The 22,183-nt window shown below is 36.4% G+C and overlaps 2 protein-coding genes and 1 long non-coding RNA gene across 10 annotated transcripts in view; 1 reads left to right on the forward strand and 2 right to left on the reverse strand.

The window, feature by feature from the left end:
* TMEM68 (transmembrane protein 68) overlaps window positions 1-9,638 on the reverse strand; it is a 29,040-nt gene extending 19,402 nt beyond the window's left edge. The window contains exons 1-5 of one of the 8 annotated variants that reach the window (XM_056823924.1): window positions 9,500-9,588; window positions 9,082-9,190; window positions 8,496-8,615; window positions 7,037-7,093; window positions 3,578-3,973 (exon numbers count right to left, since the gene is read on the reverse strand). In XM_056823924.1, coding sequence (XP_056679902.1) covers window positions 3,578-3,902 — 325 coding nt within the window. In that variant the 5' untranslated portion in view covers window positions 3,903-3,973; window positions 7,037-7,093; window positions 8,496-8,615; window positions 9,082-9,190; window positions 9,500-9,588. Of the gene's footprint in view, window positions 1-3,577; window positions 3,974-5,346; window positions 7,010-7,036; window positions 7,094-8,495; window positions 8,616-9,081; window positions 9,191-9,398 lie in introns of those variants that run through there. The other 7 variants (XM_007487113.3, XM_007487111.3, XM_007487110.3 and 4 more) reach the window with 7 other exon arrangements.
* A 336-nt stretch (window positions 9,639-9,974) lies between these two features.
* The window catches only part of TGS1 (trimethylguanosine synthase 1), a 58,443-nt gene continuing 46,234 nt past the window's right edge, over window positions 9,975-22,183 (forward strand). The window contains exons 1-4 of the mRNA XM_007487118.3: window positions 9,975-10,108; window positions 16,323-16,390; window positions 18,645-18,811; window positions 19,607-20,429. Of these exons, the coding sequence (XP_007487180.1) occupies window positions 10,005-10,108; window positions 16,323-16,390; window positions 18,645-18,811; window positions 19,607-20,429 (1,162 nt within the window). The 5' untranslated portion in view covers window positions 9,975-10,004. The remainder of the gene's footprint in view (window positions 10,109-16,322; window positions 16,391-18,644; window positions 18,812-19,606; window positions 20,430-22,183) is intronic.
* The window catches only part of LOC130458408 (uncharacterized), a 28,593-nt gene continuing 19,416 nt past the window's right edge, over window positions 13,007-22,183 (reverse strand). Inside the window, exon 3 of the long non-coding RNA XR_008917719.1 lies at window positions 13,007-13,408. This is a non-coding gene — a long non-coding RNA (uncharacterized LOC130458408). The remainder of the gene's footprint in view (window positions 13,409-22,183) is intronic.

Here is a 22,183-nt window from a genome sequence, read left to right on the forward strand (position 1 = left end):
AAGATCATCAGCAATGATTTGGCCTTTATATCCATCAGTGCTTTCAGTAACCTAGACATTGTAGGTTTTTTGGTATGTAAACTTAAGCCCCAATCCATAGCAACTACTTTGAAATATAAGCAATAGAGCTTTTACTCCTTGTTTCACTAGTCTTTGAAATATAACTCCTCCTGGAAAATAAGAGAAAATTTTGAATCTGGAAATAACTCTGCTTTTATTTCCAAGTTTTAACATTTTTTAAATAAAAGTTTGTCCAAGAAATTCTAAATTATGTGTATATACACAAAAGATCATAGGATCAGAGAGGTAAAGCTAGAAAAGACCTTTGAGATCATCTGGTCCAACACCTTTATTTTTAAAATGAGGAAACTGAAGTCCAGAGAAGGTGAGCAAGGACTCCTAGAGTCAAGGAAAATATCATGGGCTCAAATCAAGGTCCTTCAGATCCAAATCTAGTACATTTTCTACCACATCATACAACTTGAGTTTTAGAAATATATTGTAGAGCCTTGAAAATATTAAGAGAATTTACCAGTTATGACTGAAAATCTCCTGCAGTGTGCCATGTTGCCTAATATATCATTATTTTTTGATATATTAAGGCTGCATCATCCTAAAGTAATTAAGAGTTGAAATTTACAAACACTATTTACTTGATTGTTCTGAATCATCACTCCTTAAAGTCCCTTCCTTCTAAATCTACAATCCTGTGATCTTCCTCATTGCTATAAGTCAGTATTTTGGTTTGATTAGATCACTGTGGTAATAGGTAGTGGGAACCAACAAATAAATTCTATGAAAAACTTTAGTAATTAAAAGATTTTTTTTGTTTGTTTGTTTTTAAACCCTTACCTTCTGTCTTGGAGCCAATACTGTGTATTGGCTCCAAGGCAGAAGAGTAGTAAGGGCTAGGCAATGGGGGTCCAGTGACTTGCCCAGGGTCACACAGCTGGGAAGTGTCTGAGGCCAGATTTGAACCTAGGACCTCCCATCTCTAGGTCTGGTTCTCAATCCACTGAGCTACCCAGCTGCCCCCAGAAAAGTTTTTTAAAAGTAAGGAATTACCTGGCAATTAAATTCATGACAAAAATTTTAAGCAGAAGGATTCTTAAATTCCATTCCATATTTTCAAGTGCTCTCTCATTTTAAAGAGACAAAACTCTTCTTCCATGAACTAGCATACCTATCTATATATAAATCTTTTGAGGATAAAGATGAGTTCTGTTACATTTTTGTATCAGTGACTTGCTCAGAGTAGATGAACAATAAATAATTTAACGGACTTTCAGAGCACTGCAGCTAATTCATTTTCTTAACTAGAGGCATAAATGATACCATCTCTGGGAACTTATCCAGGATAAAATTAGTGTTCCAACTCTGATCTCTATCTTCTATATAACTACAATATAAATGATAACTGATTCTCACAATGATGAACATGAGATACATTCATATATATGAATGAAAGTTTGGTCAAAGACATGTAAAAACATTGCCTGTTATTGGTAACTTTCAAATGAAATATATTACTCTGTACCAAGGAACTGAGTAGCAGCTAGGTGGAATAGGGGGTACTAGACTTGGGAACTGAGAAGTTTAAGCTTTATCTCAGAAACTAATAGCTTTGGTCAAATTATTTAACCTTTCTGAATCTCAGTTTCTGCATCTATAAAATGAGACTTGATAGCCTCTAAGGTCCCCTCTAAATCTATGATCTTGTGAGGAAAACTTTTTTTAAAGTATTCAATTTCACAGATATTAAGTGTTTTTTTTTTTTAAAGCCATAAAATAAGTACTTTGGTTTCAGAGTTGTAATTAAAGATATAGCATGCATATTATATTGAAGTACATGAATATACAACAGTAAATTTTAAATAATTTGTGTCTTTTTAACATAGAAATCTATTATTGCTAAGAATAGCATCAACTATAGTATAAATTTGATGGTACAATATACATAAAGAAATAATTGAATTATTCTTTTCCATATTATCTTAAAGACCAATGGGAACAAGTAGTAGAAATTACTTTATAGTCTAATAAAATGAATTCATGAAGTATTTACTTTAAAATCTTAGTAAACCACCAGCATTAGACTATCTGATACTAACAATCAATTCTATATCTCATTCTTCTTCTCCTGATATGTATTATAGAAAGTTCATGTTACAAATATATAAAAATTATACATATATACTATAATATGGCCCTTTTTTATTGGACTTAGATCAAATTATGTCTCTTGAAACATTAAACGGAACAATTCTAGTGGTAGACTCATCTCTCCATTATAAGCTAAAGCAACAAGCCACCCTGAAGGAAGAATGGAAGTAGTATATTTATCAGACAAATCAAATCATAGACACATTCTGACCAATCCTTAGATTACTAGGTCTCTAAGTCCAAAAGCCCTGAAAATAGCAGACTTCACTTCTTGCCTCCCAGTCACAAACCTTGTCTTATCTCATCTCCAATAGCCATCATCCAAGGAATCAAATCTTGTGGAGATGCAAACTGACAATTGCTTCTGCAGGTCCTGTAGCTCCTGCCACCTCAGAAGCCAATCTCCCCCCTCCACCCCCACCCCATATATGCCAATTGAATATCACTGGATTTGACTTTAAAACCTGGATTGAATCTCTAATAGAGTGCCGTGATCTACACTATAACTTTCTAGGACATCCTGTCAATTCCTTGTCATAGCAGTCATATCATTAGAATGCATTGCTAAAAGCAACTTTATTTCGATCACATATGCTAGCAATATCATTTTAAAATTTATGTTTCTTCTAATGTTCTTCCTGGCATATGCATATAACTCCTTAGTTTAGAGGATGGTAAGTATTTATTTACAACCTTTCTATTCTCTGAATTTTTACATAGTTTAATAATGACAAAGAAAAACAATAACCAATTGGGAGCAACTAGACAAACAGAGGCAGTTAAAGTAGGGAGCAAGAATATAAAGAATTCACCAATGACAGGCCCCATGACTTAAATTATATCATATCAGCAATCTAAAGATGAAAGGCTACACTCTTAACTGATTTTGGTAACTGATTGATTGAAAATAAAAATATATAATTCATCAACATATTTGTTTCTGAATATCTAAAGTTTCATATAAAGAATGTGGGGGCACACTTTGAATTGAATGGTAATGAAATCCTGATACTAAACTTAGCCCAGTATTTTTAATACTTTAAAAAAAGATGAATTCAGGAAAAAAATTAAAATTTCTTTTAAATATAAAGCTAAAAACAGCATTGTCAAGTATTTTCCAAACTGTTTCTATAATAACTAGCTTTTCTCATCTAAGCAATTCTTATATCTACAATACTGTCTTTTTATTTTGTTTGTATCTAATACTACTGCTCAATTTTTTTAAAGGCTATAATGACTTAAGAAAAATTAAAGCATAAAAGACACATAGATTTGCAAAGTACATGCAAATAAGTGAAAGAAGTTTAATATCTCATCCCTAAAATTTAAAAGCATTTTCCTAATCATTGAAATGCAATGATGATACAGTTTTAGTCCAATACAAACATACAAAAACAGAGGTAATCCTGCTTACCATGCCATACTGCTGCATGTCCATCCCAAACCGTTGCTACAGTTTTTCTTGCACCATCCCATAAATTATGGGAATATGCTTCCTTTAATACATTCTTCCTCTTATAAATATGTAAGAAAATAATAGTAAGGTAGAGAAGAAAAATGGTAAAATAAGGAAGTATCAAGACTATTAGTGGAGTAAATACCCACAAAAGATAGTTAATAAAATTCAAATAATCTTCTAATTGTTGGACACCAATCCATCCTTCCAATATGTGAACCAGACAAGTCATATAGGGTATAGAATCCTGCCCTACAGAACAAGTCTGATTTTTCTCTATCATTTTTTTCCCTAAGTAAAAATGATAAAATGAGTCGCTCTCTTCATAGTCACAGCAGCTTATGATTCTGGCACCTGAAAAGAAAGGAGGGGGAAAGTTTTATTTTATTTTTTCAGTAGAAAGACTCAATGATTTCATCTCCTTAACAACTAATCAAATAACTTTACTTTCTTCATCAGTACTAGAAATTAATGATAGTAAAATCAAAGGCAGACCATGTAAAAATTATATGCCAGCCTCCTATTCAAGAAGTTTCAGTGACCCTCTACTACCTCTATGATAAAATATAAACTCAAATTCCCATGATTATTTTTAAAGCTCTTTACTTTCAGTCTATAATTAAATCTTTCCATGGTTTTTGAACTTTATTCACCTTCATACTAATCAATCAATAGATCTACAAGCACTTTTGAAGTGCCTGCTTTATCCCAGGCATTGTGCTAAGAGTTAATAAATGTTTATTGGCTCAACTCTAGGTCCTAGGGATATAAAAACAAAAGAAAAATAGAACCTGTCTGCAAGGAGCTTATAGAGAAGAAAATATATGTATATATAAATAAAAACAGATTACATACAAAATAAATGCAAAGTAATTTTTAGAGAGAGGATACTAATTGCTGGGGAAATCATGTTAGGCTTCTGAGAGATGGCACTTAATCAGAGCCTTGAAGGAAATATAATTCACTACAGGTATGGAGACAGACAAAGAAAAGACGCAGAAATGGAGGACAGGGCTTTGTGTGTGCAAAATAGGCCACAATGGTTGGTTATGTGTATGGGCAGAGGTAAGAAAATTGGAAAGACAGGAAAAGATTGTTATAAAAGATTTAAATTATAAGAAATGAGTTTATATTTGGTTCTAGAGATAATAGAGAATCACTGGAGTTTACTGAATAAGGGGGAAGTGATTGGACTAGCACTTTAATTAAACTGCTTTTGTGGTTAAAGAAAGACTAGAATGAAGTAATGGAAGAGCTAAGACAAGGAGTTCAATTAAGAGACTTTGCAGTAACCTAAGAAAGAAGTAATAGGAATCCGAATTAAAGCTGTGGCTATATGAGGGAGTTTGTGACTAAGATGTTGTAGAGATAGAAATGAAGATTCAAGAATATCCAAAGATCATGAACTTGGATGAGGGGAAGAATAGTGACATACTTGACAGTAACAAGGACATTTGGAAGAGAGTTGTGTTTGGGAAGGAGATAAATTCTGTTTTGGATATACTGAGTTCAAGATACTTTAAGGACATTCAGTTCAAAATATCCAATATGCAGCTGGTAATCCAGGGCTAGAGCTCAGGAGAGATGAATTAAGCCTAGATACATAGGTACATAGATCATCTTTGTAAAGATGATAGTTAAATCAAGAGGACTGATGAGGCTACCAAATAAAGAAAAAAAAACAGAAAAAACAGAAAAAGACCCAGGACAGAACCTTGTACACTCACAATTAGTGGACATGACAAGGATGATGATCCAACAAAGGTGCCTGAGAAGTAGTAGTCGGACAGATAGGAGAATCAGGAGAGATTAGTGCCATGAAAACCCAAAGAGATTATCCAGGAGGAGATGATGGTTGACAAGAGTCAAATACTGCAGGGATTAAAAAGGATTAAATTAGAATAAATCATTAGATTTGCCAAGAGATCAATAGCAATGTTAGAGAGAGCAGTTTCAGCTGAGTGACAAAAGCCAGAAGCAAGACTGCACAGAATTTAGAAGAGGGCAATCAGAAAGGAGGTGGAAGCATTAAGAATGTGAATGAGAAAGAGAAACTATGGTTAGAACTTGAGAGGTATTTGTTTTTTAAGGATGAGGATGACATATTTGTAGGCAGCAGAGAAGGAAATGATAGAAATGAAGAGGATGAAGGTTAGAGTTGGGGAGAAGGAGGGAGAAGAGTGAGGGGAGAGGGGGAGAGGAATGATAGTGGCAGCAATCTGCCAGAGAAGTCATATTCTCAACATTCCAGCCAAACTGGTCTTCTCATTATTCATCCTACATCATCTCCTCAGTCTAGGCTAGAAATGCACACCTCATCTATGACCTTTTAATAGCCTTTCAAAGCATAGTCAAGTACTACTTCCTACACTAATAAGCATCCTTATAGCTTATAATTACTAGTGTCCTTCCCTCTGAAAACTAATTTGAATATATTTTGTATTTACTATTGTGCCTACTCATGGCTCTCCTCCCAGTGGAATGCAAGTTCCTTAAAGGCAAGGACTCTTTCATTTTTCCCTTTGTATTTCAAGTGACTAGCATATAGAACATGCTTGATAAATATATACAGATTGATAGTTTAGTATTACAAACTGCAGAGTAGGGACTGAAAAAGCCATTAAAGATTATCTAGACCAATGCCTTCCTCTTACAGTTGAGAAAAATCAAGCCCTGAGAGGATGTGACTTGCCCAACGTCACACAGGTAGAAAGTGACAGAGGCAAGATTTGCACCCAAAAAAAAAAAATCTATTTCTATTGCCATTGTATGAAGATGCCTCTCCATTATAATAGGAAAATCAATCAGTAACACATAAAAATTGAGGCCAGAAAGTTGATGCCAATTATCTAAACCTACTAATCTGACCTTAAATTGAGTCATACTGATATTCTTCTTCACCAATGAAAAGTGGTATTGAAGATTTAATACCTAGAGGTAGTTAGGTGACACACTGGCTGGCTAGAGTTAAGAGTTGGAAAGACCTGTGTTGAAATCCTGCATTGGACCCATAGCTTTGTGGTCCTGGATCACTTAACCACTCGACCTCAATTTCCTCATTTGTAAAATGAGGCTAATAATCTAGGCTAATATACCTATTTTGCAAGCATGTTCTGAGGATCAAATTGTTGTACATGTAAAAGTGCTTTGAGAATTTTAAAGTACCAGTTATCTTATCATAATGAGGAATAATAAGGAATAATTCTATTCCTCAGTAAAGCTACTGAAATGGGAAAAAACCTGAGCTTTCTCTATTACCAATAAGGAATCATAAATGCTGGTGATGTACACATAAAGATATTTAAATCATAAGTTTGTAAGATTTTTCAATTATTTCCAATTTAATCTCAATTTCTGGAAACCCAAATATATAATTTCTATATTCACCACTTCTACAACCAATGGTAATTGACTTGCCAGAAATCAGTCAAGGAATGTCTTGAGTCAAGTCTCAGTCACTTTGAAATGAACAATCTAGAAAAGATAATATAAGAAAGGAAGACATCTTAGAGAACATATGAAATGACAGAGTACAATGAGTTTTTCTTATCTACTTGTTTTCTGCTGTATAGAATGATTATGATTTGCATTAAGGAGTTTATGTTCCTTGCCTTAATCAGTCACAACAGCATCCTAGATATTCCAGAAGATCTTCTAAGAATTCTTATCAAACTATATTTTTCACTAAGATATAAATTTCTTAATATTGTACATAACTGATGAAGAATATGGTGCTGTCTGTATAGAATTCCATAAAGGGAAAAGCATCAAATGAGACTAGAGAAAGTGAATAAATCAAGGAGTGCCAAGGTACTCCAGTTAAAATTGCTCTCAACACTTAATAATCCACTGATACAGCATATATGAAAGAACAGTGGGGAGAAAAAAAGGCCTTTCAAGTAAAGGGAAAAAGGAGGACAAAGGAAGAATCTGAGAATTGGGTGAGAGAAATATTGAATCTAGAAAAAGAATCTAATACCAGAGTTCAAAGAAAAACATTACAAAATGGTATCAAATTCTTTTTATAATATAAAAATACCTGGACTTCAAAGAACAGAAATAAAAATCTTCATATATGAAAACTCTTTTTCTGAAGCCAAAAAATGTTAGAAAAACACTTTCCACCTTTAAGAAATAGTATTCTACGTACTGATAGTGACTTACAAACTTTTAGCAACTGGGGCAGCTAGATAGCACAGTGGATAGAGCACCAAGCTTGGAGTTGGGAGGACCTGAGTTCAAATATGACCTCTGAAGGTTCCTAGCTACATGACCCTGGGCAAGTCCCTGGACCCCAATTGGCCAGCCCTTGCTGCTCTTCTCTATTAGAATTAATACTAAGAGGTTAAGGATTTTAAAAATAAATTGGTAGTTACCTTGGATCATACAGTTTGCTCTATGGCCAAGTAATATTTAAAGAAGTATTCCTCTAACATTAACAGCCCAAGTTAGGAAGAATTAAACATAAACACAGGAAAAGGCAGGAATCTCAGGTAGAGAATTTCAAGAACTCTCAAGCAATGCCATACAGGTAAATGGTACAGCTTTCTCTTTAATATCTAAAATTGCCTTATTTTAATTGTAAAGGCAGATTAAAATTAGGGACCTTTGATGGCCCTGTAAAATGGTTATTTTATCTGTAGAAATGGCTTTAAAGAAATCTTATGGACTTTTCCATTTGACTTGCAGCTGAAATACTCTATGTTTTCTCTACTTTTAGAATGTGAGCTCCCTGAGAGCAGACTGTCTTGCTTTTCAATTTGTATTCCACAATGCTTCATACATAGTAAGCACTATGTACAAATGCTTTTTATTCAATCATTCTCATACCTCTTCCAGCTTTAAATTTATGGTATGATGCATCCCTCTTAATTACCTGTCTAATTATCCTATAGCACTGTATTCTCCTATTCTCTTGATTTTCTTCCATACTGTTCAGTGTTTACATGGATTTCTTCAGGAGTTCGAAGACTATCTTAGGGATGTTGCTATATGGCTGCAATTCATAAAACAAGACATTCTCTTAAGATCTAATTACCAGTATGTCACCATCAATAGGATGGTGTGACTCACGGTAAGAAGGTAAAATGAACAAGCTGCAGCATATTACTAACATGGAGTTTCTTGGAAACAGAATAAGAAATGGTATTGAAGAACAAGACACTACACCTCTAGCTCAGGGTATTTTCTCTATCAAGCCTGACTCTCTCCCACGCCTCTGGTCTTCCTTGTCCCAACCAAAATCTCACCTTCTACACAAAGATTTTTCTTCCCTTTCTTAATCTTGGAGCTTTCCCAACGTTAAGTATCTCCTATTTCTCTTAAAAATAGCTTGCTCTGTATCTATTTGTTCGCACGCTATCTCCCCCATTATTTTGTAAGCTCCTAGAGGGCAGAGGTTATGCTTAACCTCCTTTTTGTATCCACAGTGCCTGGCACATTGTGAGAGTTAAGATACTGACGGATCGATTGTGGTGATGGCGTGATGAGAAGGAGTCCAGCATGGCCCAAATTCTGTGAACGTGAGGTGAATGATCCGACTCGTGGGCTTGAGGATGAGGCCATCCTAACCTGAAATCAGTACACTGAGCAGCCTGGCCGCACAAGAGTGCGAAATGACAGCAGCCCCCGACCCCGCGAGACAGGAAGCCTGAGCCCTCTCGCCCCTCCCCCGCGGCCTCGAGACAGGAAGCACCCCTCCCCCCACTGCCGGGATAAACAACTCAGCCCGAGAAGGTGGAGGGGGAAGGGAGAAAGACCGGACCAAACTCAGAGGTACCTGCTCCAGCGGCTCTCCCTCCGCTTCCAATCGAGAAAGAAAGAAACGGAGGTAGACGCAACTCGTTTCCCCCTCCTTTACCTCATCTATCCGATACCCACCGTAGGCGATCTGGCCGTGCAAGCTGCAGAGCGAAGCGAGCAGTTTTCCCAAGCCCTCTTAATTAGGAACACGAGTTGCGTCTCCAGCCTGGACTGCGTTCTGTGGAACACCTTCCCCTCCTCTTCCCGCTCCCGCGTCCTCAGGCCGGAGAGCTACTTCCGGTCGGGAGGTGGGCGCGCGCGCGCTCAGTGTTGCCTACTTCTGCCGCTGCTGCCTCCGCGATCCCCGGGATTGCGTCCTTTTCTCGCCTCGGTGTGTGCGCGAGCTCGTTGTGGAGACCCTCGGGAGGCCTGACCCTCCCCACGGCCATCTAACCCCGAGCACTATTGCGCGCGAACCAGGAGGAAGACCCTGTCACCCCCTCACACAGAGCCTCCCACCCACCACAGCCAGGGCGGCCTCGGCTGGAACAAATAAGCTGGGAAACTCACGGCCTCCGACGCATGTCGAGGCCCCGAGCCAGGAAGGGTACCAGGGGCTGAGCACTGCGGGAACCACGGCGGGATGCTGTGCGGGAAGTGGAGCCTCGTGGCGGAAATGGTCCTGTTCATCGAAGATCTGGAGGAAGATTTTAAAATCCTCTGCCTATGCTCGAGGGCATTTGTGGAGTAAGTAGAAACGTGTTTTTCCTTTTGACAAAAAAATGTGGATGATGCAGACGGGGTCACGAGTGACCGAGTTCATGCCAAAAGCTACTGGGGAAGAAGTGATGTAAGAAATAGCATTTTTTTTAAGAACCGAAGAATTCTTCCAGCCACAATTAAGCCTCCCTTAGTGTAATTGTAACCCTGTCTTTGAGGCAGCCATTCTCTCCAAGCTGCTTCCCAGAACAATATTTTTATCCTATGTGCAAACTGAAATTAACCCATGTAGCTTTAAAACCTGACAGCTTAAAGGTGATATCTTTGAACAGATAGTTCTTGTTTAGTCGTTTCATATATATTGGGGGGGGGGGTATCCTGACCCAATTTGGAGCTTTCTTGGCAGAGGTACTGGTGAGGAAACTGAGGCAAAAAAGGGTTAAGTGATTTGCCCAGGGTCACATGGGTAGAAAGTGCCCGAATTAACATTTGAATTCTGGAGGATGTCTTCTTGACTCTATACTCCATCTACTAAGTCACCTACCTGCCCCTGGTATTGTTAAGGGAAAAATCACAAATTGGGAGAAGAGACATGCAATATGATATTGTTCCACTGGTTGGTACATCATTGTGAAACAAGACAGTGATATCACGTCTAGAAGTGAGAAAAATGTTATTTTCAGCCTCAGGAATTCAAAAATTGTTTTAATTCCGAAGTTTTTAACAAAATTTTACTGAGATATGTTAAGGCTCAAAAGATTCCTAATAAATATTATAAGAAGTATTTGTATAGTACTGCGTGTTCTCCAGTAATTTTAATGGAAGAGGAAACTGGGTACAGTAGAACAATTGCCCAGTTATGTTATCAAACCTATCTGGGCACTTTTAGTTCAAGGTAATTCTTTTACACCTCCCTAATTTATTACCCTATTCTGTTCTCCATAAAGGTTGTTCTCTCTTGAAGCCTCCTAAGCCTTCCATTCTCTCTGCCCCCCTCCCAACCCACCCCACAATTGAAGACCTGGACTCTCTAGGGACAACACTAAGATCATTAGCTGTGAGCCTCCTCATGGTGGGTGCTGCAACAAGGGTAGGGTAGCACTGGCTAGAGTGTAGGGCTGGGGATGTTCAAATCTGGCCTCAGATACTTACTGTGCGATCCTGGGCATGTCACTTCAGTAAAGTCAGGGAGACTCCAGTTCAAATTCTGCTTCAGACACTAACTAGCTTTGAGTTCCTATGTATGTCACCTAATCTCTCAGTTTCTTCTTTTGTAACATGGGGATACTTCACAAAGTAGTTGTGCTATATAAATGCTAGCTATTTCCTCCATTTTTTTAATTATATATACAGAGTTCTCTTCTTGAGAACTAGGGCTTTATTTTCTTTTGTATGCCCAGGACAATACTTGCCATTGGTAGGTGCTTAATAACTTTCTCAGTGAGTGATTGCATTAGGAGTAAATATGGTGTGTTTAAATTTTGTCTTTTCACTCCAGTAGACTTTAGGCTACTCTGAGCCTCCAATTCTTTAAAATGGTATAGAAGATTGCATTGTATTTCACCTCTAAATCTTAATCCAGTTTAAAGGAAAAAAAATTCTGAGAAGGCACATACAAGCATCTAATATTGTTTACTGATAAACTCAGATTAAGATCTGACTGTGATTTAGTATAATTTAAGTCCTAATGACTTCCTTGAGGCACATTGTGGCTAAATGACTTGCTTGGATAATAGAGCTGGTAATAAGAATCAGAAGAAGGCTTTGAATGCCAGCCTCCCTGATTCCAAAGCCCACTCTGTCCACTGAGCTGTATTGCATCTGTATCTCAACTCATAAATCCAGATAAATGTAACCCTTTGGAAGAATTCTAAGAACAATAAATGTTTATTAAATACCTACTATATTATGTTAAGCACTGGAAACATAGAAAACAAAACAGTTCTTGTCCTCTGATCACTTCCATTCTACTGGGGAAGTCTTGCTGTTATTTGGAATTGTAAAGATTGGATTTGGCTCTCTCCTAATAGTAACAATGAGGGTACTTAGCTCTTCCTTGATTGTGAAGATTGAATTGTAATCCCCTGTCTATTTGCTGATTTAATCCCCAGAAATGTAAGCACAGTACTTAAGTGGGAAGATCTACCCATGTTCCCATCTGATCACCAAGGGTGTAAATCTCCCACTTAATCTTGAGGTGGGAGGTCTGTGACCTCAAGTGTGTGATAGTGGGTAATGAATTAGAGTCCACTTACTGCCTTCTGGGCAGTCCTAGAGCAGAGCTTCAGCTGTGATTAGTAGACTTGGAATTAGGGGAAGTAACACAAGAAAAAAGGTCTTTAAAAGAAAGAGACAAAGCCTGAATGGGTTGGTTGTTGAGGGTTGGTCTTCTGGGAGCTGTTGGTGGTTGTTCTTCTGGGAGTTTGAAAGAGACACACTTGGAGTGGAGCCTACTGGAGTTGAGGCTGATAAAAGAATCTGCTGATTGAACTGACAACATGGTGAGTGTAAAGGCTTTCTTACTTCCTTGCCCTTTCTGGGGGGCTGAGTCTTGAGACTCCTTTCTCCAGGCTGGGGCCTTAGAATTTCTACCTGGCTCAGAAGAAGCTGGAGTACTCAGTCTCTGTCTGTCTCTCTGTCTCTCTGTGTCTCTCTCTCTCTCTGTCTCTCTCTCCCACCCCTCTCCCTCCCTCTCTCTCTCTATCCCTCTTTCCCTCTCTCCTATACCCTATCCCCCTTTTCTCTCTTCCTTAATATCTTCCCTCTATTGTAAAAAATAAACTAACAAATTCTACTTTAGTAATTCTTTTTTGGGATTTAGAAATTAAATCCCTGGAGACCAATTATATTCAGTCCAACCATCAATTTACATTTTTATTTTTTTTTTGTTTTATTTAATTAGATGATTTAGAATAATTTTCCATGGTTACAAGACTCATATTCCTTCCTTCCCCACCCCCCTCTCATATATGACGCACAGTTCTGCTGGGTTTAACATGTGCCATCAATCAAGATCCATTTCATTATTATTAGTATGAGTCCACTTTTTAACATAATTTAGCTTTCTTCTTTTGAAAAAGCTAATAATTTCTTCTCACTCCCCCAAAACACAGTGAATGCAAATTTTACCCCATAGAAATTCATCTCTACAGCTTATGCTTCAATTGATGTTTTGTCTTTATTCTGAACAATGTTGACTTTGTTCAAAACATTTTTAGAACTCCTGTTTGAGAATTGCCTCTAATAGTATGTGGCACAATTTTTTGAGTAGCCTGGGAGTTCTTTGTCCGTCTGGATTCAACAAATATTGGCAAGAGTTGGAAAATCCTATAAGAAAAAACAAGTAGTTCAATTTGGCTGGGAAAGAAAGTTAACTGAAGGAAAATCAGACCAGAATCAAAAGGAGAAACAGATTGAAAGATCAAATGGGAACTCAATTCTGAAATGCTTTAATTGGCTAACCTATATAGTAATGTATATTTTATGCTAAAGACAATGGGAAATCACTGAAAATATTTGAACTTGAAAGTGATATGGTCAGTTCTATAATTTCAGAATATCAATTTGGCAGCCTTGTAGATAATGGCCTGGAGAAGTGAGAAATTAGAAACGGAGATTATTTAGTAAAACTTCCCGGCCCGCGAGAAGTTTTAAGGTAGGAAAATAGAAACAGGATAGAAGTTTTGAATCCCTCGAAGGGCGTGAAAGAGCCGACCTTAGAGATGTGAATAAATGAGTCAGTAATCAATTATTAATATTCTTAATATTCGGGAGTCACAGCCCTGCTCTGGACGTTACTATTTAGGCTATTCCCATCCAATGATCCCAATTTAACACTGCACTGGTCAGAGGATAATACTAGCTCAGTAGGAAAGGAGATTAGAAACTACAGGAGTTAGATAATGCTAGGTATTAGCATTGGAAAAGAGAGAAAGACAGGAAGGCCTGACCGAAGGGCCAGGCCTCAGGGGAAAAGATAGAAAGGAGAAAGAAAGGGGAGAAGTTGCTCCTTGGCAAACCTGTCATGTCCCCCCATGTCATGGGGGGAGCTGGCTGCGTCCCTTTCTTTTATTCTCTTTGATATACAAATGAGCTCAATACATATTGATAAGTTACATGATGCCTCAATACATATAGATGTGTTACATAGTGTATTGCCATTGGATAATTGCAAATTATGACAAGGTGAAGGTGGGGTTATTATCCTCAGGTGAGTGAGACAAAGGGGAAGCAAGGTTTCATGCCCTAACTTCAGCCACGCTGGGAATAGAGTTCATTGCCATGCACAGATGGCCATGTGCTCACTCACAATCCTTGTCTCTCCATAATACCTATGGGCTGGACTGCTACATTTAGACTATATACAAGATGAGCATATTAGTTAGAATATGTAGAAGACTATTTTATCAGTGATATATCTGGCAAATAATTATAAGCAAAATCTTTGTTTTGTTTTTTCAATTCCCAGTTTTCTTAAGCTACATTAGGCCAGAAACAGAAAACATTATTCATAAAGAGAATTATTAAAAGCCTCATTACTTTCATGGTCTGAATGCAATTTTTAAATGACAAGTGACATTGATGTACACTTCACAAAAGATTTTTTTAATGATTTATCATTTTTTTCTGAATTTTGTCAAAATTTAATTGCTAAATGCTTGTGCAATAGCCAGGTTTAAAGTACTGTAAAGATGAATCTAGTTGTAGATTTTGAGGAATTGAGCAAGAAAGCAAGTTAGAATTTGTTCTATTCTGGCCTACTGTAAAAAGATTCATAAAACTTTTCCCAAAGTTGTTACATGAATATATTATCTCAGGTAATACCTAATTAAAAGATAAAATAATCATTTTTAAAAGTTCAACTTTACTACTATTTGTATGTGTGTGTGTGTGTGTAAAATTAAGGAGTTGGATTAAATGACAGCTGTGTGTTCCTTCCAACTCTAACTCTGTATTCCTTTATATTTGTTGTTTGGTCATGTCCAACTTTTCATCATCCCATTTGGAGTTTTCTTGGCAAGGATGCTGGAGCAACTGGCCATTTTCTTCTCTAGCTTATTTTACAGATGTGGAAACTGAGGCAAATATAGGGTGAAGTAACTTGCCCAGGGTCACACAGCTAGTATCTGAGGCCAGATTTGAACTTAGGAAGAGGAGTCTTCTTGACTCCAGGCCTGGCACTCTAATCACTCTTTGCTTATCTTTTTTACCTGATTTTTTTTTCTTAAATTCATCTTAGCCTCCTATTTATGTAGGGCATCACTGTTCTTATAGTTATCCAGGTTTATAATTAGAATCAACTTCTCCTTGATACATCACTCTCAGATTCCCATATATAATTAGTTGCCAGGTCTAGTCAATTCTTCCTTCTTGTGGTACCTTCTCTTCTCTCCACTGACACCAAACCATAATTTATACCCTTGTTACTTCTCACCTAGACTGTCATAATGGTGCCCTGATGTATCCATCCATTTTATCTATTGTGTTGTATAAACCTTGCTGCCAAAATGATAATCCTAAATCATAGATCTGACCCTTTCAGTCTGCTCAAGAAGCTTCAGTGGTGCTCCCTTTTGCCTCCAAGATTATATATTTATCATGCTTAGATCCCTTCACAATTTGGCTCCATCATATCACATCTTTCCAGATTTATTGTAAATTACACTGACTTAAGAGCTTCACTTTTCCAGCCAAACTGGCCTACTTGCTCTTTCCTTTACAGAATAGGTGATCCATCTCCTTTTGGTGCTAGTCAAAAAATAGCAAACTAGGAGAGTGGGGAAATAATCAATTAGCAAGATTCAGTTACTCTTAACCTCGGTTCATTAAATCAACAATATAAGAGAGCTTCATATTTTACAGGAACTGTTGAGAAAACTGAAAAACAATTTGGGAAAGTGAGGGTTGGGTTTTATTACCATTTTCTACCATATAAACAAGGGAAATAAATGATACAAAGTAAAACATATTTTGATTATATTTAGTTGAAAAGCTTTTGCATGAACAAAATCAGTGTTGCCAGTACGAAAAGGGAAACTGGGGGGAAAAGGGTGGATTAAAATCCTAGTTTCAATTACTTATTATAAGGATCTGATATCTAAGATATAGTTATAGAAGAGAGAATGTAGTTGATTTGATTTACATTTTTTTTTACATATCTTGAAAGCAAGCATTTCCCTGGATTTATAATTTCATTTGTTTTGTAGAATTGTTGCTAATGTGCCTTTGTTTATCTTTACAGGGATCGAAAATTGTACTACTTAGGGTTAAAAGGATTCTATGTGAAAGGCAATGACACCAGCAATACAGGTATATAACTTGAATTTTTGCAAATTGACTATAACAATATTTTTACTCACATGTAATTTTAACATCCATCATGGTATTTTTCTGTGATATGTATTTTTCTGCAAATCACCAAGTATTTTATGTGGTGGTTTTGCTGAAAATTGCCATAGAAACAAATTAATCATATTTGGTTTTTCCCCCTAAAGCCACTATATAATATAGACTACAGTTATCATCTTTTGCCACTAGATGGGGTTTTTGGTAAAGCAAAATTATGATTTTGGAAATTGAGGTAACCATCTGAAATTGACAGATTAATACATTAACATTATTGAAAGTGAAGTAGCTTTATGTAGATGCTTTTTGGTGCCAAATTATGAACAGATTGGCCATATGTAAAGTTGTAAAAAGTTGAATATGATAGTACTAGTACCTTTCAAGTTGGTGCTATTCTAGTACATTCCAATTCATTGAGATGATGTATACGTATAGATAAGCATACATACCAATATGTGCATATGTATATGTATGTAGCAGTTCTTGGACTAAGGAAAACTTCATTTCAGCTTTTTAGTAGAACCAAAGACTGGTTTCATCTTTCAGCTTCAGATTGATTTCTCAAGGGCAAAGGAGGTTTCCCTATACAGATAAAATCATAGATTGTGTAAAGAGTTAAAATTTGGGGGAAGCTGGGGCAGGTAGAAATTAGTTTCTCTCTGCAATGAGTATTATATTTTTAGAGTTTTATTAAAAGTTGCGAATTTAAGAAAATACAAGTAAGAAAGGCACGTGCTAGGTGGGCCGAGAGGCCCAATTCAATTTCACTCACATCATGAGAGATGAGTCTGCTCTGCAGCGAAAGTAGGAAAAGGGACCCTCAGTAGGCTGAGAACTCCTTTAAATAATAATTCCTGTTCTCTCCCAGGTGAGAATTCAGTGCGATTACAAAGCATTCTGGGAAGTGAGCAAGGATTTCTGGGGACTGGAGTCCTGGATTCAAGTCTCCATTTTTACAATTGGAACTTTCAAGAAATAGATATATCTGTAACAGTTTGAATAGATATTGTAGTCTATATCTATGGAAAATATATATGGAAGAAATTCTTTGCATATACCACTAGAATAAATCACTGAAAATTATTTCAAATAACTGGGCTATGAGCTGGAACTATTGTAATGAAACTTTAATAGAATTATACCAGTTGCTAAAAACTTTTAATTTTTTGGCTTCTTTATAACATTTATAGAATTTTCAATATGTTGAAAACAATTGTTTTATTTATCTAGACTTAAACAAGAACTTGAATCTAAAATTGTTGACTATGAATTAATATGTATAATACAGCCTATTAGGGTAGAGCATTGGACTTGAAATTGGGAGACCTCCCTTAGTTTGAATTCTGCCTCCAACACTTATCAAGCTGCATGAAACTGAACAACTTGCTTAACTTTTCTCACCTTCAGTTTTCTCATTAAAAAATGGAAATAATAATAGTACCTATTTTACAGGGTTGTTGTAACAATGAAAATATATATAAAACAACTGCTGCTGTCCACTATTAATGAATTTTACTTTTCTTATTAATACATGTAGTGCCTTAGATTATTAATTTAAGAAATAGCATTAAAATGCAGTAAGTTATTTTGTAATAAGTAGAAATTGGTTATCTTGGAGATTTGAGTAGTTTTAAGTGTATAAACAAATGTCCAACACTCATTATATTAGGAAGTATAAACAAAGAGATTGTGACTTCCCCAAAGTTATACCAATAGTGGCAGAGCCCAAATTAAAGCCTAGGTCTTCTGGTATCCAAAGTCCTATATTCTTTTTTTTTTTTAAACCCTTACCTTCCGTCTTGGAGTCAATACTATGTATTGGCTCCAAGGCAGAAGAGTGGTAAGGGCTAGGCAATGGGGGTCAAGTGACTTGCCCAGGGTCACACAGCTAGGAAGTGGCTGAGGCCAGATTTTAACCTAGGACCTCCCGTCTCTAGGACTGGCTCTTAATCCACTGAGCTACCCAGCTGCCCCCCTATATTCTTTTTACTAAACTTTTCATAGACTTGTTTTTTCTAGACATTCATAAAAGCATATATTTTCCTATGAGTGAAGTTAATAATTTTGTGGTGTTTTAAATTTTATAAGAAAATTCGTATTGAAAACCAGGTCAAGTCAGAGGCAAGGATCATTACTTGGAAAGTAATCATATAAGCCATGTATGCACATGAGCAAATTTTTTTTTAACTATAAACTTTAAAAAAAATTTTATCTATAGAACAAGCCACAGAGGAGAGGGAATATAATTCTCATGGGACTGTTGAATCAGAAGATGGCAGTACTTTGAAATCAGATGAAATTGAACTGGATTCTGAGGCCGAATTGATGAGAAGCATGGGACTACCCCTTCAGTTTGGAGGCCTGTCTTCTCATAAGAATTTTGAGGTAAACGTTACATTATTTCCTTTACTTCTAATCATTAACCATGATGCAGCCAATATACAAGATTAGGGAATTTTTCCCCAAGTCTTTTTAGTTTGGTCAGTAAACATATATTAAGTATCTACAAAGTAGAAGGCACTGTGCTGAGCCCTGGGGATTAAAAAAAAAAAGGCAAAATATAATCCCCATCCTCAAGGAACTTGCCTCTTAATGGAAGAAGATGACACACAAAAGGAAGTTAGGATACTAGGAGTTGGGGGCATAATGAAGAATTCCAAAGGAATGAAGCTGGGTAGGAAATGAAGAATAGTTGAGGTTCTGAAAGAAGCTTTCACTCTAGTCAGAGTGAGAACATAGAAGGTAATAATGAGGTATAAGGTCCAGAGCTGAAATGATCTTCTATCTGGGGGTGGGGATGGGGGAGGAGGAGGAAATAGTCTGCTTATAATTTTTAAAGATTCAACATTTTAAGTAAATTAAGCCCATAATAGTAATTTTAAAAATACAATCTTATATTTATGATTTCTTTTTTTTTTTTGAACCCATACCTTCCCCCCTTGGAATCAATACTGTATTTTGGTTCCAATACAGAAAAGTGGTATGGGCTAGGCAATGGGGGTTAAGTGAATTGCCCAGGGTCACACAGGTAGGAAGTATCTAGGCCAGATTTGAACCCAGGAACTCCCATCTCTAGGCCCAGCTCTCAATCCACTGAGCCACCCAGCTGCCCCCTATTTATGATTTCAAAAAGAAACATGTTAAAAATTTCATAATGAAATTGTTTTCACTTATATTTAGGTGTCCATGAATTCCAGAAATAAAAAAACTAAATTTAAAAAGAAAAAGAAAAAATCTCAAAAGAAATACTCAGATGAAATTCTGCAAGAGTCACAGAAAGAGATTCATGAAGATGATGACCACTTAATGTCAGATGATCCAGCTTTTGAGCAATATGAGGAGACTAGAACATCTGAACTTCAAAATGGGAAAGAAGTAGAAACTGAAAAATTATCTACTGAAAATGTATTACTTCAAAACTTAGAAATTACAGAAAAATGGCAAAAATATTGGAGTGAATATGGAGAAGGATTGTTATGGCAAAGCTGGCAAGAAAAACACCCAAATGAAATATTGTCTACTGAACCTTGGAATTCTCCAGAGACAAAAGAAAAATGGGAACAACATTATAGTCATGTTTACTGGTATTATTTGGAACAGTTTCAGTATTGGGAAGGTCAGGGTTGGACTTTTGATAGTTCACAAAGTTATGACACAGATAATTGTGTGTCTAAAATTGAAATTGATGAGAAAGATGATAGTAGCATTACAAAGAGATCATTATTGGACTTAGTTTCCATGACTAGAAGTGGGGAGGAAAATTATGAAGAAAGTTCATATGATAAGCATCATGAAGAAATACTTGACAGAATTAGTAGCCTAAATTTGAATTCAGTGGAAGTAAAGAATGACAGCTTAAACCCAACTGTAATTTGTGGTGATTATCAGTCGCTGAACAAGGTTAATGGTGAACAGGAGTGCAGTCTTTCCAATGAATGTGAGCCATGTGATGGAACAACCAAGAAAAGGAATTTGTCAGAAAATAGAAATACCAACCAAGCAGGTCAGTGTTAATATACTGATTACCCAAATGAACTTATAACACAAGAATTGACCATGAAAATGTCATAATGTGGTTTTAAAATGCTAAGTGGAAAAATGTCATACTGAGTAGTGGTTTAATAATTTTTAAAAATTTCATCATTGTGTTTATCATTCTTAAATGGAAACAGTTTGTAATGGTTTCCTGTTGCTACCTTCATGACTATATAAAACCTCATGTTTTCCAAGTCATGCACCCTAGTAAATAATATATCCACTTATAATTTGCAAGAAACTAAATATTTACTTGAGTGCTTACTTGATTTTGTTGTAACAAATTAAAAAATTATAGTTACATCTATTAATTGGTGTTTCAACCAACAAATAACTACTTGTCAAATACTTAGGATGTGACTATTAAAATATTTTCCACCTCCTTTGCCTTTGCTGGCTTTCTCTATTAATGAATAAGTAACTCAGAGCACATATCCTACTGACGGGTAAGTGGCTTTCATTCCCCTTTGTGATGGCTAAATTAATGTACTTATTTATCACTATAGTCTAAGCATTTGAGACATCAGGGATAGGTTAAGCTAAGGCTATCTGTGGGCCCAGTGGGATGCCAGATCATGAGTTATTTGTTTATTGTTTTTGGTTTGTTTTTGATTTTGGTTTTTTTTTTGGACATTTTACCTTCATTAATTCTAGTAACTCGTGATGAAGTAACTTCTACTAAAGTAGATCAGATAAGCCAGTTATTGTGCAACTTTACAAGTCCTATATAAAGTTCTTTGAATGATTAAGTGACTTGGCCAGAATCAAAAAAGCCAGTGGCTATCAGATAGCACTTATTTAACACTTACTAGTTGCTAGGCACTATGCTAGGTGATAAGGATTCAAGAAAAGTTAAAATAAACTATAGTTTCTGCTCTTAGGGAGCTTCCATTCTAGAAAGGTGATAATTTCAAGAAGATAGAGAATTCCTAAAACATATGAATTCCTCAAGTCCTAGTTTCAGCCTTAAAACCTAGATTATTTTGGCACTTTCTCATATAGTGAAATTTTTTTGCTCCCTGCCCTTGCCCTCAGAATGAACTCATCTCTCTTCTTTTTGTATGCCTGACCCTCTGACAAAAAAAATTGAGCAATGGGAGATCCTAGCCTCTTCTTCCTCCTGTGACTATGGATGTGTCATTTCTTCAAGCCTCTTTTTCCATCTGAAAAACCACCAGTGTTTGACTAAAAAGTCACTGCCAGGTCTAAACTATAAATTTGAATGTTTCTGGAAGTTCTTCCTGGTACTTACATGAAGACTTGTGAGTAATCAGAAAGGAAATGAAGGAATCATTTATATCAGATCTCAAAGTTCTAGACAGTATATCTTCATCATTTCTCTCTGTGCCTTTGTCATATAAAATTTCTCTCAATCTCAATTTTACAGTCTTTTCTAGCTGTTGATATAATTTTTATCATAGCTAGGTGGCATGGTGGACAGAGCATTGAGCTTACTGTCAGGATAACCTCAAATCCAGCCTTAGACATTTAGTACCTGGGCAACTGTAGGCAAGTCACTTAACTTCTGTCTGCCTCTCCTCAGTAAAAAGTTGATGGTAAAAGTACTTACCTTTTAGGATTGTTGTGAGCCAGTATTTATGAAGCACTTGGCATAGTCCCTGGTATATGGTGCCTAATAGATAAATATTTATTCCTTCACGGTTGTTTCACAGTAACATTGGCCTTCCTTAGTCATCTGGCATGCAGATATCCTCTTCTCAT

This window comes from Monodelphis domestica, chromosome 3 (genome assembly GCF_027887165.1).
Source record: "Monodelphis domestica isolate mMonDom1 chromosome 3, mMonDom1.pri, whole genome shotgun sequence".
Lineage (NCBI taxonomy): Eukaryota > Metazoa > Chordata > Mammalia > Didelphimorphia > Didelphidae > Monodelphis > Monodelphis domestica.